This window comes from Chiloscyllium plagiosum, chromosome 20 (assembly GCF_004010195.1).
Source record: "Chiloscyllium plagiosum isolate BGI_BamShark_2017 chromosome 20, ASM401019v2, whole genome shotgun sequence".
NCBI classification, from domain to species: Eukaryota; Metazoa; Chordata; class Chondrichthyes; order Orectolobiformes; family Hemiscylliidae; genus Chiloscyllium; species Chiloscyllium plagiosum.
Window position 1 is genome coordinate 31908557 of NC_057729.1, and position 25952 is coordinate 31934508.

The following is a 25952-nucleotide window of genomic DNA, read 5'->3' on the forward strand; positions in this document are numbered from 1 at the left end:
CTGGAAGAGCACAGCAATTCAGGCAGCATCCGAGGACAGGCAAAATCGACGTTTCGGGCAAAAGCCCTTCCTGATGAAGGGCTTTTGCCCGAAACGTCGATTTTGCCCGTCCTCGGATGGTGCCTGAACTGCTGTGCTGTTCCAGCACCACTGATCCAGAATCTGGTTTCCAGCATCTGCAGTCATTGTTTTTACCTCGTTGATTTTAACCCTACTGCGAATCCTCTTGCAAGGATGCCTGCCTTGAAGGTTTTCCTCCTCTCTCTACAAGAATCTCAGGGGGTCTCTACTCTATGCTACTCTCTCCCCACCCCCCCCCTCCTCTAGCTTATCTCTCCATGCTTCAGGCTCTCTGCCTTTATTCCTGATGAAGGGCTTTTGCCCGAAACGTCGATTTTGCCTGTCCTCGGATGCTGCCTGAATTGCTGTGCTCTTCCAGCACCACTGATCCAGAATCTGGTTTCCAGCATCTGCAGTCATTGTTTTTACTTTATCCAGTGTGTCTTGCCCAAAGGAAGCAATGCTTTTCTGCCAGTTCTCCAGCCAGCTGGTGAGACTCCTACTGCCAAAACTGAATTTCATCCATTGAATCCACATATATCAAAATCATTCTTTGCACGTGAGCCAAAAAGTGGAAATACAAATCTTTTTAAAATATAAAAACTTTATGCAGAAACTTGCCATGATTTCCCAGGTTATAGTGGTGAGAACACTTCACAAAGTAACTGTGAAGTGTTTTAGACTCACTGAGGTTACTACGGTTCTGATATAATGCCAATTCCTTTTGCTATTCTGGATATTTAGTTCAGCATTCTGTTTGTGTGGTTGATGTCTGCTCTTTATCTAATGCTCACACTTACTATTTGATTGGTTGTTATCAAGCCTGCTAAAACTCTTTGATCTTTGATTTCATCTTCAGATACTTTAACTCAGTTTACAAAGTATGTATATATTATATTTCCTATATACTAAACTTGACACTGAGGAATATTAATTTCTAAGAGAGGCAGGTAAATGAGAGATAACTAAGGTACAAAAGCAGTAACATTATTTAAACCAATATTGGTGGTCAACAGCATCAAAAAATGAAATTAAATGATAATCAAAACAGGGCCAAGACAGCAGATTTGTTAAGAAGATAATTGATTTACCTCTAACATTTAGATTTGAATGTGTTCTCTTATTCTTTCTGTCTCTCTTTTTCTCTCCCTCTCTGTTTCCCTTTTAATTTGTGTTTTAATGGCACCAAATTGATAATTTCAAACTAGAAAGGTCAAAAGAATGTCCAAATCCTCTCCTGAAACTGGAACATGTGAAGCTGTATAAAAGGGAATATTTATTTGAATTCAGTCTGTGTTGTGTCAAATGCCTTCATATCCATCTTAAATGTAGTTGCCAGAAATGGATGCAGCATTTCCTGTTGAGGCCAAACAATGCAGCCCTTCAGTCAGCCCTGCCAATGATTTATGCACAGATTCCCCTAGGTCCCTTTGATGTTCCACCTCTTTTTGAATTATGCACTTTTTAGTTCAGATATCACCACAACAACTATGTGAATGAGGGTCAGTTAGCTCATTTCACTGGATAGCTAGTTTGCGATGTAGGATAACACCAGACAGCATGGGTTCAATTCCCACACAGATTGAGGTTACTGTGGAATCTTGCCTTCTTGGCTGTTCCTCTCACCTAAGACATGACGACCCCCAGATTAAACCACAACTGGGCATAACTGAGAGAACAGCCCTATGGTCCTCTGAGACTATGTTGACTTTACCTTTATCCTAATCAAATCCTCTCTCTGCCACCTCATCTAAAAAAACTGAAATAAGTTAGTTAGACACATTTTTGCCTTTAGCTTGATTTCCTTAATTAATTCACATTTGGCCAAGTAATTGATCATTTTTTCTCAAAGCTTTCTCACAATTGAGGATAAAGTGACTGATCTGGAATTACTGGGTACATCCTGTAATGTAATACGTGTGATTGATATGTATTTTAATACCAATTATTTTCAAGTTTAGATTTTTGAAATTTAAACTGGTGGCATATGGGTTTTCTGTGTGTTTAAAGAAGTTTAATGATTAACTCATAAGTATTTATGTAACCATGGTGATTTTTTAAAAAAAATTGAGAGAGTCTCAAAGAACTAATAGATTTTGTTTACATTCAGAGAGTTTATGAATGTATGAATAATGCAATGAAGTACAACAGGTTTTCTGATGGAAGATACTGGACTCTTAATTTTAAGCAGGAGAGCAACACCCATAGCTTGGAGAGTAACATTTCAATTTTAGTTTCAAGTTAGGGCTGTTACACAGGGCTTTTAGCTAAAGATCAATGTGTAATGCAGTTTCTCCAAAGAAAGGGAGAAGATACTTTAGCTTAGTTTAAAAATAGATTGTGTGAAGGGTCCAAAGAAACTATCAGATTCTCCAAACTGGGCATTGAAGTCACAACTAAATTAAGCCTAATAGAGGTGATAGAAAAGAGATTCTCTTTGCTGTGAGTATTTTAAAGGAGTATTTTGGAGATCTGTAAAGGATTGTTTTCAGATCCATAAAGAATGTTTTAGTGATTAGTAAAGAAGTGTTTTTACCTGTGTTTCAAAATGTTTAAACTTGTGTTATGTGCAACTTTTTCAGTCTATTCTATTTTTACATTCATTTTGTTTGCATAATTAACCATTGTTTTATTCTTAAACCCAAACCCTGTAATAGTGTGTGCTTATGTTTCAGTGGAGAGACCACCTCATTAAAATCTAAAGAAACAAACCATAATCTATCAAACCAGATTTCAGTCTCAGATCTGACTTCACCAAAAATAATATCATTTGGGATCATAAGCCTTACAACCATTTTTTAACAAGGTGTTACATTTACAATGCTCTAATCTCCGAACACCATCGGTATCTGGATGGGGGGAGGGGGAATCAGAGGATTATGGACAGTGTTTCTTCAGTCTCTACCTATATTGTTGTTAGCATCCTCAGATGCATCTTACCTGGCCCTAATGACTTATTAATTTTAAATAACCACTTTTTAAATATAGCGAGTCTCCCCTTTTAACGTTTCTTCACATTGAAATTGTTTCTTTTTAAAATTCTCTTATCTTACTGAAAGTGCCATTGCCCATTTTAAATTTCCTTATTTCTTGGTTGCTTCTGACATTTCACGTCATTCTGCCTCTCACATCATCAAGTGAGCTCATGTCATCACATCTTCAGCAAGGCCCCATGATTGTGCTACTAGTGTTGGTGCCATTGTGCCTGCAGTCGAAGAGTATAATTTTCTGAAAACATTCTCTGCTAATGTACTGAAGGGAGCTGCACTTTCGAGTCGTTCTTTTTAAATTTCTCTGCAGTTTGTACTTATCGCACTAGAAGAACTGTTGTGGCTTTTAAAGAGAATTTTCAGCTGTACTGCCCTCTGAAGTACTTTACCTGTACAGCACAATATTAGGGGAGGTGAAGGCCCAGCGGTATTATTGTTAGACTATTAATTGAGAAACTCAAATAATGTTCTGGGGACTGGGTTCAAATCTCACCACAGCAGATGGTAGAGTTTGAATCCAATAAAATCTGGAATTAAGTTTCTAATGAAATAATTATTGATCGTCAGGGGAAAAATAGATCTGGTTCACAAATGCTCTTTAGGGAACAAAATTGTCATCCTTACCTGATCTGGCCTACATGTAACTCCATTCACATTTGGTTGACTCTTAACTATCCTAACTGCTTGCCCTCATCCTGTGAATGAATTTTTTTAAAAGTTGCAGAACTTTCAAGATTTCTTTGTAAGCAAAGTCAAAGAGTCAGAGATGTACAGCAGAGAAACAAACCCTTCAGTCCAACTTGTCCATGCCACCTGAACATCCCAAATGAATCTAGTCACATTTGCCAGCATTTGGCTCATGTCCCTTTAAACGCTTCCTATTCAAATACCCATCCAGATGCCTTTTAAATGTTGTAATTGTACCAGCCTCCACCACTTCTTCTGGCAGCTCTTTCCATACACTCATCACCCTCGGTGTGTAAAGGCTACCCATTAGATGTCTTTTAAATCATTCCCCTCTCACCCCAAACCTATGGACTTCATATTCTATTATCCTATTCATACCCGTCATGATTTTATAAATCTTTATAAAGTCACCCTCAGCCTCCGACATTGCAGAGAAAACAGCCCCAGTCTATTCAGCCTCTCCTTATAGCTTAAACCTTCCAACCCAGGCAACATCCTTGCATAGATTCTGTTTTCTTCACTGTAAGTTTCCTTGCTGTGTTTTTCAATTTACTTCAGCTAGTAATGTACAATGCTACAAATTATGAAAAACAGTATTTCAACTTTTACATTGGCTTTGGACAAAGACCCTCCTTAAGAACCTGAATCTGGCTTTAACATTTGATTCCTATAGAAAACCATGCTTCACTTAAAGTTGTTACGACTAAAGTTGTGATTTTCAAAAATTCAAACCTAAGTGAGGATACAATACCCTTCCTCGTTTTCAATTTGTAATCCAACCCATTTCTCAAATATTAAGCTTCCTCTCTAAGGACTTTGGCAGCACTTTCTTCATAATAAAGACAGATGCAAAGTGCCTACTTAATCTCTTTGCCATTCCCTCTAGCTCCATGTGCAATTTCCTTTCTTAGGACACTAACATTTTAATAACATTCTACAACTTAAATAGAAGACTTTTGGATCTTCTCATAATTTTGTTGAACAAAGCCCAGTGAGACATTCAAAATGAGTTTGAGGTATTTTGGTATATAAATGAGAGAAACTCGGTAATTCTGAACTTTTTTGCATGTGACCAAACAAATTTATATCTTCTATATTCAGCAGAAACAACAAAGAAAAGAAAGTCAAGATTGACGGTGTGAAGTTAGTTGGTATGGTAAGTACCTTTAACTGTGAAAGTAAGGACTGCAGATGCTGGAGATCAGAGTCTAGATTAGAGTGGTGCTGGAAAAGCACAGCAGGTCAGGCAGCATTCGAGGAGCAGGAAAATCAACGTTTCAGGCAAAAGCCCTTCATCAGGCCATTCCTGCACTTTCCAGCACCACTCTAATCTAGACCTTTAACTGTGAACCCAATAGAAGTATATTGTAAATTGCATTTCTCCAATTTGTTTAACCACAGTTTTATTTTGATAGCTTTTACAGCAACTCAACTCTATTAATGTTTCCCTGAGCTCAAGAGTATAAATATCAGAATCAGTTAGTCTTAATGAGAGTTAGTCCCACCTTATGACACAGTTGAGTACTGTCTTCAAACCTATCCAGAGCAAGGTAGCATGTCTAACTTGCATAATAAACTTTTGTTTCCTCAGAGGACAGTGAATTGCTTCTCTGATCAAAAGCTAGTGGCACTCTGTCCAGAGACAAAATAGTGGGACAAAAAATGGTTTGCAAGACATTGATTGGATGAAAATTAAAACCTAGAGTGATCAGCTCATGAGTTATCCATTTTTGAAGTTAAGCTTTTGTCTCCATCCTAGTTTTAGATATGAAATATGGTAAATAAAACTAATAGGGTAAAAAGGCCAAGTGTATTTTGATTAAACTTTATTGTATTTAGTCCGTAGGGCGCATACAACAGCTTCGACCTGTTAATACACCTGAACTGGGAGTACGCAATCTTAACAGAATGTCTTACCATGGTGAAAGTAAGTAAAATATAAAATGTGTTTTATATAAATGGTATTTCCTTGCATTTTTAAAGTAGAAAGAGGTAAGAGAACAAAGTTAGGAAGAAATGTCAAAACAAAGTTGAACTCTTCATGCTTGAAAGGAGGTGAACTAGAGCAGTACATTCTATGCTCAATAAAATAAAGACACTTAATTCTGAACATTATTTCAAGCTGAATCAAGATTACGAGATAAAGAGACGTGGTTCAGAGCTAATGTCTGGAAGCTGCCCATATACGTGGAGTTGATTTTTAAAAAATTCATTCATGGAAATGGGTATTACTGGTTGGCCCAGCATTTATTGGCCATTCTTAATTGCCTTTGAGAAGGTGGTGGTGCGCTGCCATACATTTGCTGAGGGCACATTCATAATGCCACTAAGGAGGGAGTTCCAGGATTTTTACACAGCAACACTAAAGGAACAACCATCAGGATGATGAGTGTCTTGGTGGGGAATTTGCAGATGGTGGTATACAGCTCTTGTCCTTCTGTTGGTAGAGATTGCAGATTTGGTTGGAAGGTGTGTGTAAGGACCCTGGGGTAATTTCTGAAGTGCACCTTGTGGATGGTACACAATGCTGCCACTGATGGGTGTAGGTGGCAGAAGAAGTGAATGTTTTTGGATGCAGTGTCAATTAAAAAGGGCTGCCTTGGCCTGGATAGTGTCAAGCTTCTTGAGTGTTGATGGAGCTGCACCCATCCAAGCAAGCAGGGAGTATTCAGGTGCACTCCTGACATGGCTTTGTAGATGATGGGCACACCATTCACCTAGAATGATTTACTGTCCAGGGCAGTAAAATAAATTGAAAACAGAGAAGCCATAATATTATTCTATAGGAGGGTTGTAGATTTCTTTAAAGGAATGGATCTAAAGGAGCTAGATTTTCCCCAGCATGGGTAATGGCGAGTTAGTTGGAAAAATAGAACAGAGTTGGGATAATGCAATTCTCGATGATGAGCATGTAGATCCATGTAGATGTATTCCTTTGCTCTCCCTATCAGAGTCCTCCATGTTGCACTGTGTCCAGGGCTAAGCAAAATGGTAATTTGTTGATGATATATATCCAGAATGTTCACATTACGAAAACTGTTATGTTTCTGGTATTTCCCTGCATGGGTCACTTTTCCAATGAAGCAATGGATCCAGCCACAGCAGGAGTCATTGTCATGTGCCTAAGGCACAGAAATATTGAAGAGTAACAGATGTGTCAGCAAGCCCAAGACCAAATGCAACCTTCAGTAGCTGCCCAATAGCTGCCACAGGAAGAGGTCGCAGTTAAAGGTTTCCTTGGGATGTGGAGGAGTTACAGAGAAAGCAGAGTTTATTGTCCTCATTGCCCTATAGCTTTGAGAACTCTCATGATCCTGTCTCATTGCAAGGGTTGGATACCTTACAAAGGTGGCTTCATCCTGGAGACAAAGGCTACATTTTGCAAACATGATTGCTGATTCTCTTGCACAAGCCCTAACTAAGGCTCAGTGTAAATGCAATGCTGTCCATTTTTCTACCAAAGCCATGGTGGGGCAGCTGATAGGATTGCTGAACATGAGATTCCAATGCTTGCATTGATCTGTAGGTGGGGGTGGGCATTGCAGTATGATCCAGACCCTATGTGCTACATACCCCTAGCTTGCTATGCTCTGCACAATGGAAGCTGGGAAAGAGAGGATATGGTAGATGCTGAAGGACTGGGGAGCGGCATCAACTTTGAGGAGGAAGATGAGGACATTGAGCAGGAAAAACCTCCCCTTCACCATGATAGAATGCCAATGAGTCGGATGCAACAAGCTAGATTGGACATAATATTAAAGCCCGGTTTCTGTAGATCTGAGTTGGATGTACTGATCGTTCACTGACTGTAAATCTGTTGATGCTTGAAAAGCAAGCAACCCCATTTATCTTTTAGAAGTAATAGGGTTTTTTTTTGTTTTTGTCTTCACCTTGTCAGGTGTTCAATAAAAGTAAATATTTTCAACTGTTCGAAGGCTTTCACCATGTGATGCTTTAACATTGACACAAGATGTTATGTTACATTCGGCATTAGAGAAATAGTAGGACTCCCTTAGACAGGGTTCTAAGATAGTATGGCACTAAGGAGGGGTAGACTTTGTAGCTTGACTCCTGGTGCTCAGTCAGGGATAACGTTAAGTAGCAATACATTTACAAGTGAGAGCTTCTATTTCCAATGATGTCTCACCTGTACACCTTGATGCCCTCAGAAGCAATGCCTTTTCTAATTTCCCCCACACCACACACACTGTGAAGGGCTGACAGCAATTGAGCTGTTGCATGGCTGAACTTTCAAGTATGATACCAGTGGCACAACTCCCAGAAGATCTGGCCAGCGGTGAGTACATCTGCCACTGGGATAGAATGAGACAGACACAATGAGCTGCAGTGCTCACTTAATGAGGTGAGCAGCAAAGAATTGGGTGACATAATATACTGGAGCTCACAGAGGGAAACCCTCTGGGAAATTCCCCGAAATTGACTCTGAGCTGATATGTTGGTAAAATTCAACCCAATGAGCTAACTGGACTATGTCATCTCAACATAAACTGACTTTGATCGGATGCAATAGTCAATGACAAAATTGAAAGTAAATTCACAGTCAATCAACTTATATATAAGATATATTATTTTATTGATATAGCTCCATCTCCCTTTGCCCTGATTTTAATTTCCTTCACCTGAAAGGATTGAACAGTTACTGTCAAAGACATTTTGGATAAAAACTGGTTATGACTTGGTTTTGGCTGCTTAACCAATGAGTTGGTTCAATTGTCTGTGCTTCCCATCTCCATCTCTACCTTGCCTTTCCCACATGCTCACCCTGTCCCCTTAACCACTAGTCCTGGGACTCTAACTGGTCTGAATCTCCTCTATGAAATTTTTTCCAACATGTTGTTTCATGCTTTGTTTCAAAATTCCACTTTCAAAAATCTCCTCAAAATATTTCTTCAAATTTTGGATACCTACATATACTCTCCTGCCAAAACCCTGCTTGATGTCCCAGTGATAAATTTACTGGACAAGTATCAATAACGTCTGACATAAATTCTTTTCCTAAAAGATTGTAAGAAAGAATTGCTCACGGTATTATGTTTTTGGATATAATAATTTGGTATTATCATTTTGTGAGTAGATGGCCTCAGAAGCTGGTCAGCTAGTATGGATTATCTACATCTACCAGAAGCAGAACATTTAGAGGACAAAGCAGGTGAGGAGGGAAATTCAAGAATTCAACAGACCAGAGAGTTACCCAGACTTCCTGGAAATAATTACAAAGGAGGAAACCTGCCTGCTTTGAGAACAACAGCTGATATGGATTGTATCTATGCCAATGCAGAAAAATATCCTTGTCAGGAGAACTCTATTGAAGACACATTGTATGAAAGTGTTGGAACAAAGCACGAAGTGGATCATAATAATCATCAACATGTTAGGCAATCAAAACCTGAATATAGAGCTAATGAAATGGAAGCATCTTTCATGCCTCAAAGACAACTTGCACAAGGTTTGCAGGAGCCAGCGGGAAACATGGACGCACCAGAATATGCCTCAATTCGAAAAATGAAGAAGAAAGAAAAGACGTTCAATCTGGAGGGTGTACAGGAACAACAACCAAGAACAAATGTAACAAATGGTTGTGTGTTGTTACCAGGACCCAGAAACTATGGGAAACCATTAAGAATTGAAGAAAAACCTACCTTTTTACAGACTAAGGTATATCATTTCTCTCTTTACTTAAAATTACAAATCTGTACTCTTTCACAAATTAATTCATTTTTGTTCAATGTAAATATACAATTATAGACCATGTCAACCTTTCAACGGCGGTACCAAACAAATTGTAAGGTGTCTGGTTGTTTCAAGTTGGAGATATATGATGGCATCAAGATTACTTTAACAGTCTTGATGTGCACAAACATAGTACACACAATGTAACTGATACTTTGAAAGAAATTGTATTCTCATCCCCAGCCATTGGTCATGGGTGATATATGACACACTCATGTCTTAAAACCATGACATCTAATATCCCAAAGCAACATATTATTGAGTTATCCGCTAAATGTTTACGTCTCTGCTCTCAAAATGGTTTTTCTGCAATAATCCTCAGATAGATATATCAGATTGAATGAATCATATCAAAGGTCTCTGAAATGCAAAAAACATTCCTTTGTCATCTTACTACAGGCTCACCAGGGAATGTGTTTGTCATTTCCATTGCAACTACTTAATTGAACAAATGACAACACCTGTCAGAGGAATTCAGACAATGACGTGGTCTTTTTACATTTGGACTTTCTGCCGTTCTTACTTTTTAAATAACCATTATCCATAACAAACTGGTTACAGTGATGTCTTGTTACTTCACTGAGAAGAAATGTCTTTCTTCCTCAGTTCCTCTATAAAGGGTGAATTGGCTTAAACCTTAACAAATGCTTCATTCAGTATGGAACATGATTTATTTAAAATTCTAAGATGGGGTACAACTCTATAATGATTAATTAACAAAACACATACATCCCTGATGATAGGTTATCAATACTTGAATTTATTCATTCAGCAGATTGAATTTCCATTTGGGAAAACAGTTTTAAGCTTGAACTATAGTGTATGGATCAGCCCAAACAGAACAATTTGCCTATTCTCCTACTAACACATAGTTGTGTGTATACTGCCAGGTTGTAAGTAAGATGCATTTTTAGAAATGACCAAGAGGAAATGTTTGCCTTCTGTATTTCGGAATTAGAACATCTTCTTGAATCTATTGCATTAAAACAGACAATGAAGATTATAAAACACAAAAACTAAATTGTTTAGTTCTAAATTAAAATGTGTTTATATTTTATCCCTTCTTTATGGTTTAAAATGCAAGCTTATTTGCAAATCTCATTTTCCCCCTTCTGGCATAATGCCTTTCTTGTTAAAATGGTAATCAGATGTTGACAACATCCTTTAATCTGTTTCACATTCCAGAATCACAGTTCTGCGATACAAGGCAGCCTGAAATCTATCACAGAGTGTGAAGCAACAAAATCTCGAAAAGAATGTAGGGAGGAGAGAATTCCATGCGCCAATCTAACTGAAGGATGGCCAAATGCTGATAATGCCTGGTTTAAGGTATGTTCACACGTAAGACGAGAACCTTTTAAGGAGCATTGCTGATCAGTTAGAATTGGCTGAACTAAACAGTACAATGCCCTTACTTTTATAATGAAATTCAATTTTCTTTAAATTTCATGTGCAGCCAATTATGGTTTACTGCTTGTTACAATTTGATTTATTTCTTGTCATACTTTGTCATTTAGAAAATTTGATGAGTAACAGAAGTTGTGAAGCAGCAGCAGAATGATCACCAGCCCATTCTGTTATCCACCATTACATATTTGATCAGTTTGGAAACGACAGCCAAACAGTTAATTTCTCAAAATAAAATTTAAATAGTGCATGAATCTTTAATACACCATTTGTCAGTCATCCCAATGAAAAAAAATGAATCCATTTTCTTTAAATTGCCTCGGCTAATATATTGATCAGAAGACTATTAAATGAACGTCATTAGGTGTCTTTTGCCAATTAGATTGTACAGTTTCTAACTACTTAAAGAACATAATCTTTATTTATTAATATTTTGTTAGTTAGATACAGAAGATTGAATATTCTAAGTCCAAGTTGCCAGCTGGGAAATCAGAGAATTATGGGATTTCTATCTTTGCTTTCCACCCAATCATAGTGAGATTGCCAGAGGGGAGAAATGAGAAAGTGAAATGCACTGACAGCAGATGAGGAACTCCAGGAATCTAGAATCAAAGGAATATCCGGATTCACCTGTAAACAAGAGGTGACTACAAATGTCCATAGAAGATTTGTAAATAAGGACAAGTATGAGGTGGTGCTTCAGCAAGTGATGGATTAACATTGGAAATAATTGTGTTATTATGGTATAATGGGACAGCATTCAAAACAGCAGATGGAAAGGGTGCTCAGTGACATTGCTTAAAAAATGGGGCATCAGTTAAAAGAACCTGAAGAGTAACAGCAGAAGGATCCCATTAGAAGTACACAAGGAGTGAAAGTAAAGAAATACCATTTTAATAAAGCACATAGGGATAAAGCAGTGGGACACCATTCAAAGGGATGTGGGGAAAAGGAGTGGCCACCTTTAAAACATTCTGGCCAAACTGTGACTCCAGAGTCGATGGACAGCATTCTAAGAAAGCCAACATGTGATGTCACAGAGAAACACATTAGTGATTAGTTGGTGACCATATTTTTAATTTACCTTCTGAAACTCAGGTTATTTATTAATAATTCTAAGGTTTTATTGATGGTAAAGTTTACTCTGATAAATTAATCAACACATAATATGGATAGCGGGCCAGGTGATGTGTTGTAGCTGTAACATGTTGGGGTTATTGGATACCAGTATGAGGCAAGGTAGTCATATGTAACCATGATACTGCAATAATATGTACAATTAATCCAGATATAAATTGAGCAAGTCAGATTGGCAAAAATTGATAGCCTGGAAAAGGAAATAATAGATTTAGAACAATTTCTTAGTGCAGCTTGTTCAGCACCAATGACTGCAGGTTATTCTAGACCTAGTATTGTGTATTGAGACAAGATTAATCAATAACCTCATGATAAGGACCTCTGGGCAAGAGCAATCATAATGTTAGAAATTCACATTAAGATTGAGATGAGAAGTGTGGATCTAGGGTAGTATTTTAAACCTAAATAAAGATTTAGGTAAGGCTATGGAGTAGAATTGGCAATGATGAACAAGGAAACCAGGTTAAAAGGTAAAATAATAGAAATATAGTGGCAAAAGAAATACAGTAACAGACCTTTTAAGAAGGTACGCATACACCTCAGCAAAGATTTGGCCTAGTGAAAGAAAGTCTGTAGAAGAATGCTTCTTCTATGGCTAAATAAAGAAGTTAACAATAATATCAAATGGAAAGAAACACTACACAAATCTAAGAAAGTTATTGTTCGGTCTGACGATCGGATAGATTTTAAGAAAAGAATGACAAAGGAAAAGGAGAGAGAAATTAGAGTATGAGAGAAAACTAGTTAGAAGTATAAAAATAGATAGCAAGCGTTTCTGGAAGTATTAAAATTGCTGGAGAAACTCAGCAAGTTTGGCAGCATTTGCGCAGAGAAAAGTGAATGTTATGAGGCCAATGTGACTCTTCTGGTTTTAAAGAAGAGTCATGTTGGACTTGAAATGTTAACTACTTCTTTCTTCACAGATGCTGCCAGGCCTGCTGTTTCTCTCCAGCAATTTCTGTTTTTATGCCTAAAACATGTATTGCTTCTGTGGAGATTGAATCTGGGAAGTTAATTACGGAAAACCAGGAAATGGTGCAAGTGTTACACTGGTATTTTGTGGCTGTTTTGAGTGTAGACAATTTAGAAAACTTCTCCGAAGTACTTGAAACTCAAGAGGTGAATTGAAGGCAAGAATTTAAAATAAATATCATGACCAGAAAATACAGTACTGGGAAAACTGTTGGAGGTATAGGCTGACTAGTTCTGGGGATTAAATTCCATACAGTATGGAAACAGGCCCTTCAGCTTAACAAGCCCACACCAACCCTCCTAGGAGTAACCCAGCCAGACCCATTACCCTACATTTACGCCTGACTAATGCACCTAACACTATGGGAAACTTAGCATGGTCAATTCACCTGACCTACACATCTTTGGATTGTGGGAGGAAACTGGAGCACCCAAAGGAAACCCATGCAGATACAGGGAGAATGTGCAAACTCCACACAGACAGTTGCCTGAGGTGGGAATCAAACCCAGACCTCTGGCGCAGTGAAGCAGCAGTACTAACTACTGAGCCACCGTGCCACCCAATGGCTTGATGAGAAGTTGATAGTTTGCATCCTCTGGTCTCAAATGTAGTGTCTACAGAGACAGTCCTCCTAAATTTCTTAATTCCAGAAGAGTGGCAGCAGATTGGAAATTAATAAATCTAATAACTTAGTTCAGGAAAGGAGATTGAAAGCCAGAGACTATGAGTTAATGAACGTACGACCCACTAAAGAAATTTGTGTAAATCCATTATTAAGGAGGTTATAGAAGGATATTTTTAAAAAATGGAGCGGAACCAAGCAGAGTCAATATAGTTTTGTGAAAGAAGAATTGTGTTCAACTAATTTATTGAAGTTCATTGCGGAATAACAAGTTATCTAGATAAAGGAGAACCTTTAGATGGGTATACTTGGATTTCCAAAATGGCATCTGATAAAGTGCCTCATCAAAGTTTACTGCATGAAATCATGGGTATATGAATGATTAGTTCACAGGTAGCAAAATAGGGATAAATGGGTATTTTTTTAGTTAGGAGACTCTATGAAGGGGAGTACCTCAGGAATTAGAGCTGTGGCATCAACTATTTACAATCTATACTGATGGCTTGGATGAAGGATCTGAAGGTTTGGTAGCTAAGTGTGTCAGTGACACCAATATAGGTAGGAAAATAAGTTTTCAAGAGGAGGTAACGAACCTATAAAGCAATATAGATCAGTTAAGTAAGTGGTCAAAAGTTTTGGCAGATATAATGTAGAAAATATCATGAAATTGTGCATTCAAGAAGGAAGAATAGAAAGGCAGCGTACTATTTAAGTCTGAAAAACTGCAGAACTCAGTGATATAAAAGCATTTGGATATCTTAGTACATAAGCCACAAAAAGATACTTTGCGAGTACAGCAAGTGATTAGGAGGCAAATGGAATGTTGTTTATTGCAAGTGGAAGGGATTTTAAAACAAAGGTTTCCTGCAGCTTTACAGGGTCTTGGTGAGACCATATCTGGTGTCCTGTGCAGAATTTTGATCAACTTATTTTAAAAAATGACGTTGCTGGAGGAGAAGGTTTCATGTGCCTCATTCCTAGGATAAAGAGCTTATCATATGAAGAAAAGTTGAACAGTTTTGGCCTAAATCCATTCGTGTTTTGAAGAATGAGGCAGTTTTATTCAACCATATAAGATCTTGAGAGAGTCAATGTAGTGAGGATCTTTCATCTTTCGGGAGAGACTAGAACTAGGGAACACAGTTTAAAAGTATTAGGTCTCCCCTTAAACATGAATACAAGGAGGTTCACAAAACTATATTATTATGTCTGAAGAATTTTGTCACCTAGATAGCTGTAAAGGCTAGGTCATTGAATGTAGTTAAGGTAGGTAAGTGGGACAGATTTTTGATTGTGGGAGATTGACAAGAAAGTGGAGTTGAAAACACAATCAGATCAGCCATGGTATGATTTTATTGAATGGCAGAGTAGAGTCAAAGTGCTAAGCTCCTGCACCTTAGTCCATTTCTGTTCCTATGTTATTGCATTATAAAGAGCATTTACCAGTATTAATACATCAGTAGCCCAGAACATTATGGATTGAGAATGTATGCACAGTTTTGAGTAGGATGCAAAAGGACTATGCTAAGGAAGAGAAAGTGAACCTTCCAAGAGTCCACAGTAACTTGGCAGTATTACCAACTGGCTTGTTTGTTTAGCCAATTGTTTTTTGCAATTTTGCTTCACACATCTTCTGGCAGCTAGCAAATGGAGGAATAAGTTATTAATTTCCAGGTTGAAGTGAGCAGTGAAACAAAAGGAAGAATCGTAAAGAACTTGTAAATGAAGTTCTTAGTGTTGTTCCCAAAGTTGTTTAGATATTAATAAAGAAAGGAAATGCCAGAAATAAATGGTTACGGAGGATATGGAACAGTTTGAAGGCCTAAAAGTCAAATAGCAAACATTAGAGTTCGTAATGAAATTAAATAGCAACTGAAGAGGATTAGTAACTTTGAAACTGGTGGTTTTTGTGAGAAACCAGAGTAAATGATTGAAAATGAAGAGATCATTAGTAAAAAGTAGAGTATTAATGGTTGTAATCAGACTCAAAGAACAGATTCTGCCAAGGGAGAGCTGAAATTTTGCTGGTTAAGGAAAGAGTTGATGTTACCTATAATCCAAGCCTTCCATTTACATTAAATTTACTTAAAGAACTAAACCACAGTCATTTCTCATCAAAGGTTTAATATTGAAGACTTAAAAATAGTAAAGAAATATAGGTATTGACTTTCTGGAACTTTCTGTCTCAATGCTCTTATGACAGTTCTGCATTTGTTCCCAGTTTAGCAATGGTATGACAATCTAATGGAGAACTGCTGATCCTTCTTGATAGGAATGAAGCTGCTGGGCAGTGTTTGAGTTGGATAGATGACAAAGATATGACCTGAAACCTCCTTTCTCAGAGTTCATACTGATGTTAACACAGTTTCAATTTAGGACATCAATTCCTGTGTTGTGTACGAGGTCAACTGATTTATGGGTTTTCCTTACCCTGAAAATCCGAGACATGTTATGGTTTCAAAATTCCACAGCAAACATTAAACTCTAATTATAGGACATGTGAGAGCACCAGTGAAAGTGTGAATGTGGGACATGTGAACATATAGAGTGATGCCAACCTAAGCAACTTCTGAGATATAATCAAATGCCCAGCCTGTGTGCATTTTAAGTATTCTATATTTATTTAAAATACCAAAGGATATTTTTATTGCTAGAATACAGCTGTTGTAAAATGTATTTGACAACTCTGAGTAATAATTTGGGGGGAGGGGGATCTTTGCAGCAGCAACAATTACTTGTGATTGTGAAGCTATACGGATTCTAATACAGCATTGTATCGTTGCTGTAAATAAACTTTGGCCTGTCTTTTTAAGAGTTCAAGTTTGAGGAACAGTAAACTGAAAAGAAAATAACATGACTTTGACTTTAGTCAGCCCAATATTAGAAACCAAATTCACCCACTTCAATTAGAGCCTGGTTGTTTCCTTGTTTCCTTCCAAGGTAATTCTTTTGCAATAGCTACTTAGTGACAGATAAAAAGCTTCTTTGGCCTGGGTGCTACGGGTGAATAGTCCTCCAGATGGACAGGACAAAGAGCAGGGAAATACCAACATGGTGTGTGTGTGTGTGCATAGAGTGGTATGGTGTTGTTGATCGTGGGAGAGGGTACCCTTGTTCTCCTTGTCTGACAGCAGCCCAAGCAATGAGAGCAATATGATTTCACAATTGACATTGACGTCTGCCCATCAAGCAGCAGAAGTGGGGAGAGGCCCTTAATTGGTCATTAAATGGCCCACAAACAGGCAGGCCACCATCATCTCACATGTTGTATTTAAGATGGCAGCAAGGTGAGAAGAAGAAATGGCAATACTAACATATGAACGTTCGAATGAAGAGCTGAAGTAGGCCATTCAGCCCTTCAAGTCTACTTGTGTTTGTGTTCCAAATTCCCATCCATCCCCGATAATGTTTGATTCCCCTGCTTAAAAATATTCAACGACTCTGCCTCCACCATCTTCTGAGGTAGAAAGTGTCATATTAGAAAGTTTTATATAAGAAAGTTTCATATAGAACATTTCCTATGCATACAACCCTCTGAGAGAGAGAAAAGAATTCCCTTCCCTCATGCAAAGAAAGGACCACTCCCTGATTTGCAACAGTAAACATCTGCTTCACGCCCATCTTGTCAAGATGATTCAAAATAAGTATGTAAGTTAGCTCACTGAGCTGAAGGTTTGTTTTCAGTCATTTCGTCACCATGACTAGGTAACATCATCAGTGAGAGTCTCCATGAAGCGCTGGTGGTAAGTCCCGCGTCTCTCTCTCTCTCTTTCTCTATATATATAGGTCTTGGTTTCTTAAGATAGGTGATGTCATCTTCAGTTCTTTTTTACAAGGGAAGGTGAATGGGATTTAAATCGATGCATTTATTGATGAAGTTCTGGTTGGAATGCCACTCCTGTAAGAATTCTCATGAGTATCTTTGTTTCGCATGTCCTGGGATGTATGTGTTGTCCCAGTCAAAGTGGTGTCCTTCTTTGTTCGTATGTATGGAAACTAGTGATAGTGGATCCTGTCTTTTGGTGGCCAGTTGGTGTTCATGTATCCTGGTGGCACGTTTCCTGTTTGTTTGTCCGATATAGTGTTTTTTACAGTTCTTGCATGGTATCTTGTAAATGATGTTAGTTTTGCTGGTAGTATATAATGGATCCTTTAATATCAGTCGCTGTTTAAATGTATTGGTAGCTTTGTGGGCTACCATGATGGGCAGCACGGTGGCACAGTGGTTAGCACTGCTGCCTCACAGCACCAGAGACCTTGGTTCAAATCTCCGCCTCAGGCAACTGTCTGTGTGGAGTTTGCACATTCTCCCCTTGTCTGCATGCGTTTCCTCCGGGTGCTCTGGTTTCCTCAAAAATGTGCAGGTTAGGTGAATTGGCCATGCTAAATTCCGCATAGTGTTAGGTGAAGGGGTAAATGGAGGGGAATGGGTCTGGGTGGGTTGCTCTTCAGAGGGTCGGTGGACTTGTTGGGCCGAAGGGCCTGTTTCCACACTGTAAGTAATCTAATCGAAAATGATGCCAAGGGGTCTGAGTAGTCTGGAAATCATTTCTGATATTTTTGATGGAAGGTAATGTGGCTATAGTTTTTACATGCTTGTTTGGGTTTGTTTCTGAGGAATAGGAGGATTGTATATATTGGATACCCGTTTTTCTTGAATACATTGTATATTACAAGATATCATGCAAGAACTGCAAAAAACACTGCATCGGACAAACGAGCAGGAAACCTGTCGCCAGGATACATGAACACAAACTAGCCACTAAAAGACACAACCCACTATACTAGTTTACATACATATAGACAAAGAATGACACCATTTTGACTGGGACAACAGACACATCCTAGATCAGGTGAAATAAAGATATGCACAAGAATTTTTAGAGGCATGGCGTTCTAACCAGAACTCCATCAATTAACACATGGACTTAGATTCCATCTACCTTCCCTTGAAAAAAGAACCAGAAATGACATCACCCATCTTCAGAAACCAAGACCTATAAATAGAGAGGCAGGACATACCAGGAGCGCTTCACTGGAGACTCTCACCGGTGATGTTACCTAGTCATGGTGACAAAACACCTGAAAACAAACCTTCCAGCTCAGCGAGCTAACTTACAGACTTATCAACAACCTGAGCTATAAGCTGAAAAATGTGTTGCTGGAAAAGTGCAGCAGGTCAGGCAGCATCCAAGGAGCAGGAGAATCGATATTTCGGGCATAAGCCGTTCTGATCTCCAGCATCTGCAGTCCTTACTTTCTCCAACCTAAGCTATAAGTCTTCTCAAAATTTGCATGATTCAAAATGTTATAAAATTAAATAAAATCACTCCTTACTCTTCTAACCTGTACTGAAAACAGGCCCAGCATGTCCAAATTTCCGCATGAGACAACCTTCTCAGTCCAGGTGTTAGCCTAGTAAACCTCCATTGAACTCCATCCAATATAGTTGCATCCTTTCTTAAGTAAGGAGAGATGAAAATCCACTGCTTTTTGTCTCACACTTGTCAGACCTGAAAGAGTGGATGTCATTATGACAATGTATTTATCCTGTATAAAATGGTGTCTCCATTTTCAAAATCGTTTCATGCAAAACAAGACGTTTCAACTTCTTGTCCCCTTTTTGAGAACATTTCACTTTTGTACTGCCAGGCAATATTTGTACTGCCAGACCAAAACTACATGATGCATCCAATTTGATGACCCCACCTTACCCTGCTGTCTGCCATTCTACAATAAAATCTAGTCGCAGCTTATTTTTGGAATTATTTAGTTAGATAATGGAAAGTAGTGGATTTTCAAATAATTAAAAAGTGCAAACTGTAAATTTGGGAATTTCAAAGCCTATTGATTCATGGTGGACTTTTTACATTATGTTTCTCAGCAGTTCACTGGTGTGTTGATGTTTAAAAATTAAACTTAGGTAATTGGTTAGAATGAGAGGTGTCCTTGATCACATATCTGTATTATCTTTTGGATGCAGATCAATGTCGGTTGATTTGATAATAATTTAATCTCCGATTCAAATGGCATGTAGATTTAATTTGAAGTAACATTACTGCTCTCCATATCTAGATAGCTATTTATAGAATTTAGATGAAGTGACTCACATTTGTATTTTTTAAGGCATTGGTATATGGTAATGTTACTACAATAGTAATCTAGAACTGCAGGTTCCTATCCTGGAGTTACAGGTTCAAAGTCCCATCATGGCAGATGATGAAATTTGAATTCAGTAAAAATCTGGAATAAAGAAAAATCTAGTCTAACCTGCTCAAAATATATTCAGAAGAGAACCTATACCTTAACGTTTTCTGTCAAGGTTCAGAACTAAAATGTGAAAGGAACTATAACGTTCAGCAGCTCACGGTCCATCAGCTCACTGATCTGTCATCAGAGCTAAGAGATGTGTGAGAGGCAACATCACTGCAGTGCCAATCATGCTACATTGGTCAGTGCAATGAATTGATATACACTGATTACGCTTGAGCTGTCTGATAAAGATGCCTAGCAATTGTGTGTGACGGTCCTCTGCATGACAACCATACACTGATAACTCACTCTCCTGTGCGAATGAAGCATTGCACAGACAGTGGTATATACTGTGGCAGAGTGCAGTAAATCGTTCTTTCTCTTGCAGTAGTGGAACCATGTTCTCTTGAGCCACTAACAAACACTGACCTCCACAGCCACTTCTGTCTGGGCTACCTTCATTGGTCAGGATGAGCTTATATTGCCTTCTAATTCATAGGGGAAAAAGCTTTGTTTCTCTCCTGGTCAGCCTTCAGAAGAATCTCTAATGGATGCTACTTTTTGCCTGGTCTGACATCTCCAGGTGGGCTCCATCAGCAGAAGTCAAGTGATACTCCTGGATTACTGAGAGTAAAATGCTGTCAAGTGCCTTTTGCATATGAAACCTGGATTAGGGTCATGGTGTGCCTGTCTTTGGTAATTGGTAATTTACCTACATATGCATAATCAATGAGGTGAGAGAAATGATGCAAGAAAACCAAACTTGCCTCCAAACAGAGGTACATCCTACTCCTCAGTCTCCACACCTAGCCACCAAAACAACAGAATTCCACCCATAGTTACAACAACAGTAATAAGGTCCATTTCATACGAATTTCTCTACCCTGTCTTGAAGTTCCAATCACAATTCATGATTCACCACTTGTGCCATCAAACTACTTTCAGTGGCAAAAGCCTTAAATATCAGATCACAAGAAGCCACAAAATCCAAATGAGGATTCACCATTACACCCTCCCTTGCCTCATTACATCTTTCTTCACAGCATAAATCATATTCAGTACCTTCATGGGCTCAAGTGTTGTGACATGGAGGTCGAATCCCTCTGTTAATTAAAATCAAGCACCCAGAAAACCCCACCTCACCTCGTAAGCCATTAAAATGTGAATAAGTAACATAGGACTCCTAAATTCCACTATTTAAAGAAAAGCAACAATTTATTTTCTTAACAGGTGGCACAGTGGTTAGCACTGCTGCCTCACAGCACCAGAGACCCGGGTTCAATTCCCGCCTCAGGCAACTGTCTGTGTGGAGTTTGCACATTCTCCCAGTGTCTGTGTGGGTTCCTCCGGGTGCTCCGGTTTCCTCCCAGACAGTCCAAAAATGTGCAGGTTACGTGAATTGGCCATGCTAAATTGTCCGTAGTGTTAGGTGAAGGGGTAAATGTAGGGGAATGGGTCTGGGTGGGTTGCTCTTCAGAGGATCAGTGTGGACTTGTTGGGCCGAAGGGCCTGTTTCCACACTAAATAATCTAAATCTAAAGCTAAAACAAAACGCCAAACAGAACTATTAACAAACTGAACACTCTTTCCCCTAACTGAACACAATTCTATTAACATGGTGTTCCAATAGCACAATTATTAAATATTACATTAACTTAATCTCAAATCCTGACAGTCTCTGTCTTCTCCGCTGCCTTCAATCTTCCGTCTGCTAATCTCCCTTCTTTCTTTTTAGTGCAAGTATGTTTTAAGGAAAAGGTACCTTTTGATATAGAGTACCTTCTAATTTCTTTGAGAGCAAGATATTAGATGGGCGTTCAGCACTCTGGCTCTATGGCAGTTGTTGTGCTGTCAGGTAGTAGTTTCTTGAACCAATTTTCAAAATGCCCACATTTTTCATATTCCCTAACAGCATATCCTCTCATTGATCCAATGTTGTCAAAACAATAAATTCAAACTCAACTGGGTTTTATTACCTGAGCATATCCTAAATTAATTGGTTAAATTTGATTTGTAGTCAAAACAGCAAACAAAACTCAGGTATCCATTTAACAGCCAATTGTTACATTTATCTGTTTTGGAACAATCTGTTTCCCAGCCATTCCATTCAGGCAGCTGAGTAAAAACTTCAAATTCACTCCAAAATTCTGAAAAACTCTCTATTTTAAAGTGAACATACTCTCATTCAATTCCATAACACAAGGGTGAAGGTAAAGTGGTGCCAAAAGAAGAGATAAATAAGTAAATCTTCTTGTAGTTTTAATTATTTAATGAAGTCAAGAAAAACAATACTCAGAGCACAAACCTGTACATTTTTTCAAACTGTACTATTAAATGTTTATGAATTAAAAAGTTATTTTCAATAATAAAAGTTGGATAAAAGTATTCAGTGCTTCTGAAGTGACTGATGTTTCCTGACATCCAACAACTTCATTCAGGAAATGTTGGAATCTATTGTTGGGTCCACTGCTTTTCATCATTTTTATAACTAATTTGAATGTGAACATATGAGGTATGGTTAGTAAGTTTGCAAATGACACCAAAATTGGAGGTGTCGTGTACAGTGAAGAATGTTACCTCAGAGTACAACAGGACCTTAATCAGATAGGCTAATGGGCCAAGGCATGGCAGATGGAGTTTAATTTAGATAAATGTGAGGTGCTGCATTTTGGAATGGCAAATCAAAGCACGACATACATATAATTGGGCAGTGTTTGGGGAGTGCTGCTGAACAAAGAGACTTTGGAGTACAGGTTTATAGCTCCTAGAAAGTGGAGTCACAGGTAAATAGGATAGTGAAGGTGGTATTTGGTATGCTTGCCTTTATTGGTCAGAGCATTGTGTATAGGAATCAGGAGGTTATGTTGTAGCTATACAGGATATTGGTTAGGACACCTTTGGAATACTCCGTCCAATTCTGGTCTCCCTGCTATAGGAAGGATGTTGTGAAACTTGAAAGGGTTCAAAAAGGATTTACAAGGATGTTGCTAGGGTTGGACGGTTTGAGTTATGGTGAGAGGCAGAATAGGCTGGGGCTATTTATTTGGTATGCTTGCCTTTATTGGTCAGAGCATTGTGTATAGGAATCGGGAGGTTATGTTGTAGCTATACAGGATATTGGTTAGGACACCTTTGGAATACTCCGTACAATTCTGGTCTCCCTGCTATAGGAAGGATGTTGTGAAACTTGAAAGGGGTCAAAAAGGATTTACAAGGATGTTGCCAGGGTTGGACGGTTTGAGTTATGGTGAGAGGCAGAATAGGCTGGGGCTATTTTCCCTGGAGTGTAGGAGGCTGAGGAGTGATCTTATAGAGGTTTATAAATTTATGAGGGGCATGGATTGAATGAATAGCCAAGATTTTTTCCCTGGAGTGGAGGAGTCCAGAACTAGAGGGCTTAGGTTTAAGGTGAAAGGGAAAGGATTTAAAAGGGATCTAAAGGGCAACATTTTCATGCAGAGAGTGGTGGCTGCCAGAGGAAGTGGTGGAGGCTGGTACAATTGCAACATTTAAAAGGCATCTGGATGGTTATGAATAGGAAGGGTTTGGGGGATTTGGGCCAAATGCTGGCAAATGGGACTAGATTAATTTAAGATATCTGGTTGGTATGGCTGAGTTGGACTGAAGAGTCTGTTTCCATGCTGTCCAAGTCTATGACTCTAAGTAGTACCAGGATATTTAGAAAACTCTGCAGGTAATGCATCAGAGTGAACATGGTTTTGTGAAAGGGCAATTTTGTTTGATCAATATATCAGAGATCCATGAAGAGATAGGAAACAGGCTGGGCAGAGGGCAAGCAGGAGATGTAGATCTCTTGGATCTCAAAAAAGGTATTCAATAAATGCAACAAAACATTACTGCACAAGATCAAAGCTCATCATGTCAGGGGTAATAGAATGGTTCAAGGATTGACTCATCATTTGAATCGATTTTGATTTTATTGTTACGTGTACTCAAGTACAGGAGTAAAGTGAAAGCTGTGAAATGTTGGCACACAAGGCAACATCTTAGGTATAGTACCGAGGTGCAGAATCTTAAGAATAAGATAGAAAGAAAGAACAAAGTTAAAAGTTAAATATTGCAGTAATTATAGTATTACATAAAACATATGAAAGAAGATTAAAAGTTACACATTGCAGACCTCCTTAGTTTTAAGGAGAAAGTGAGAACTGCAGATGCCGGAGAGTCAAGAGTCCAAAAATGTGGCACTGGAAAAGCATGGCAGGTCAGGCAGCATCCAAGGAGCAGGAGAGTCGACATTTTGGGCATAAGCCCTTCATCAGGAATGTATATACTATGGTTGCAAGAGTATGTCAGAGGCTGATGATGTCAGAGGTTCATTCCTGATTTTCGAAAAGCTTATGTTCGAAAAGTCGACTCTCCTGCTCCCCAAATGCTGCCTAACCTGCTGTGCTTTTCCAATGCCAAACGTTAGTTTTAAGTAGGGAATAAGGAAATAAAGCATAGAATCCCTAGAGTGCAGATAGAGGCTATTCAGTTCATCAAGTCTGCATCAATACCCTGAAGAGCATCCCACCCAGATTATCCCTGTAGCTGTATTTCCCATGCCTAATCCACCTAGCTTGCACACCCCTGGACACAATGGACAATTTAGTATGGCCATCCACCTGACCTGCACATATTTGGACTGTGGGTAAAAAAACACCTGAGGAAGGCACACAGACACAGGGAGAATATGCAGACTCCCTACAGACTGTCACCCATGGCTGGAATTGAAGCCAGGGTCATTAGTGCTATGAGGCAGCAGTGCTAACCACTGAGTCAACATGCTATGCCACTGTGCTACCCCTTAACTCACAGGAAACAGAGACTATGGATCAACGGGTGATTCTTAGATTGGTAAACTTAATAGTGGTCAATGCTGAGGTCTCAACCATTAAGAATCCTTATTAATGAGTTGAATCAAATGACCAATTTTAATGTAGCTAAGTTTGCTGACTATGAATATCGCTGGGAAAACAAGTTATGAAAAGGAAATAAATAGTCTGCAAAGTGGTACGGATAGGTTAAGTGGGTGGATAAAAATTTGGCAGATGGAATATACTTTGAGAAGAATCCGGGTGCTCCGGTTTCCTCCCACAATCCAAAAATGTGCAGGTTAGGTGAATTGGCCATGCTAAATTGCCCATAGTGTTAGGTGAAGGGGTAAATGTAGGAGAATGGGTCTGGGTGGGTCGGTGTGGACTTGTTGGGCCAAAGGGCCTGTTTCCACACTGTAAGTAATCTAATCTAATATCTATAATGGTGGGGGAACCAAAAATAAAAAAAATTGAAGTAGAGAGTGAGAACAGAAACGTTCTGAAGGTGTCTTATCAGATTTGAAACATTAACTTTGTATTTTTTTCTCCACATAGGTGTTGTCAGACCTGCTGAATTTCTCCAGCATTCTGTGTAATGCAGATTTCCAGTATCTGCCGTATTTTACTTTTATTTGAGAACAGAGAAGATTCTGAATGTTCACATAAATCAAACAAAAAAGTTAGAATGCAAGTTATTCAGAAGATATATTGGCCATTATTGCAGGAGAGATGGAATATACAAGTATGAAAGTCTTGATACAGTTATACAGGGCAGTGATAAAGCCACACCTAGAATATTGGGCATAATTTCATTCTCCATGTTTAAGGCATAATTCACTTGTATTGGAGGTAGTTTGGAGAACTTGTTTCCTGGAATGAAATGCTTATTTAATAAGGAAAGGTTAAGTAGATTGGAGTTCTCATCAGAGTTTAGATGAATAGGAGGTGAACCTATTGAAATATAAATTTTTGAACAGATTGGACAGGGTAGATGCTGTGAGAATGTTACTCTCAAAGAGGAAGTCTAGAACTGAGATCACAGCTTCAATATAAGATAATGACCTATTTAAGGTGGAGATTAGGAGGAATCTCTTCTCTCACAGGGCTATGAATCTCCGAAATTCTATACCCTAGAGTGCTGTGCAGACTGAGTAATTGAATATGTTATGGGGAACAGGCAGGCAAGTGGAGTTAAGGCCAAAATCCAATCAGTTAGCATCTTGCTGTGCAGCCAACCAGGTTTGAGAGAGCAT

The 25952-nt window shown here is 38.6% G+C and overlaps 1 protein-coding gene across 2 annotated transcripts in view; it reads left to right on the top strand.

Moving 5' to 3' along the window:
• Positions 1-25952, top strand: part of LOC122560140 (phosphoprotein associated with glycosphingolipid-enriched microdomains 1-like) — a 107014-nt gene that overhangs the window by 63398 nt on the left and 17664 nt on the right. The window contains exons 3-6 of one of the 2 annotated variants that reach the window (XM_043710432.1): positions 4839-4893; positions 5577-5664; positions 8833-9413; positions 10674-10817. In XM_043710432.1, coding sequence (XP_043566367.1) covers positions 4839-4893; positions 5577-5664; positions 8833-9413; positions 10674-10817 — 868 coding nt within the window. The remainder of the gene's footprint in view (positions 1-4838; positions 4894-5576; positions 5665-8832; positions 9414-10673; positions 10818-25952) is intronic. The other variant, XM_043710433.1, reaches the window with a different exon arrangement.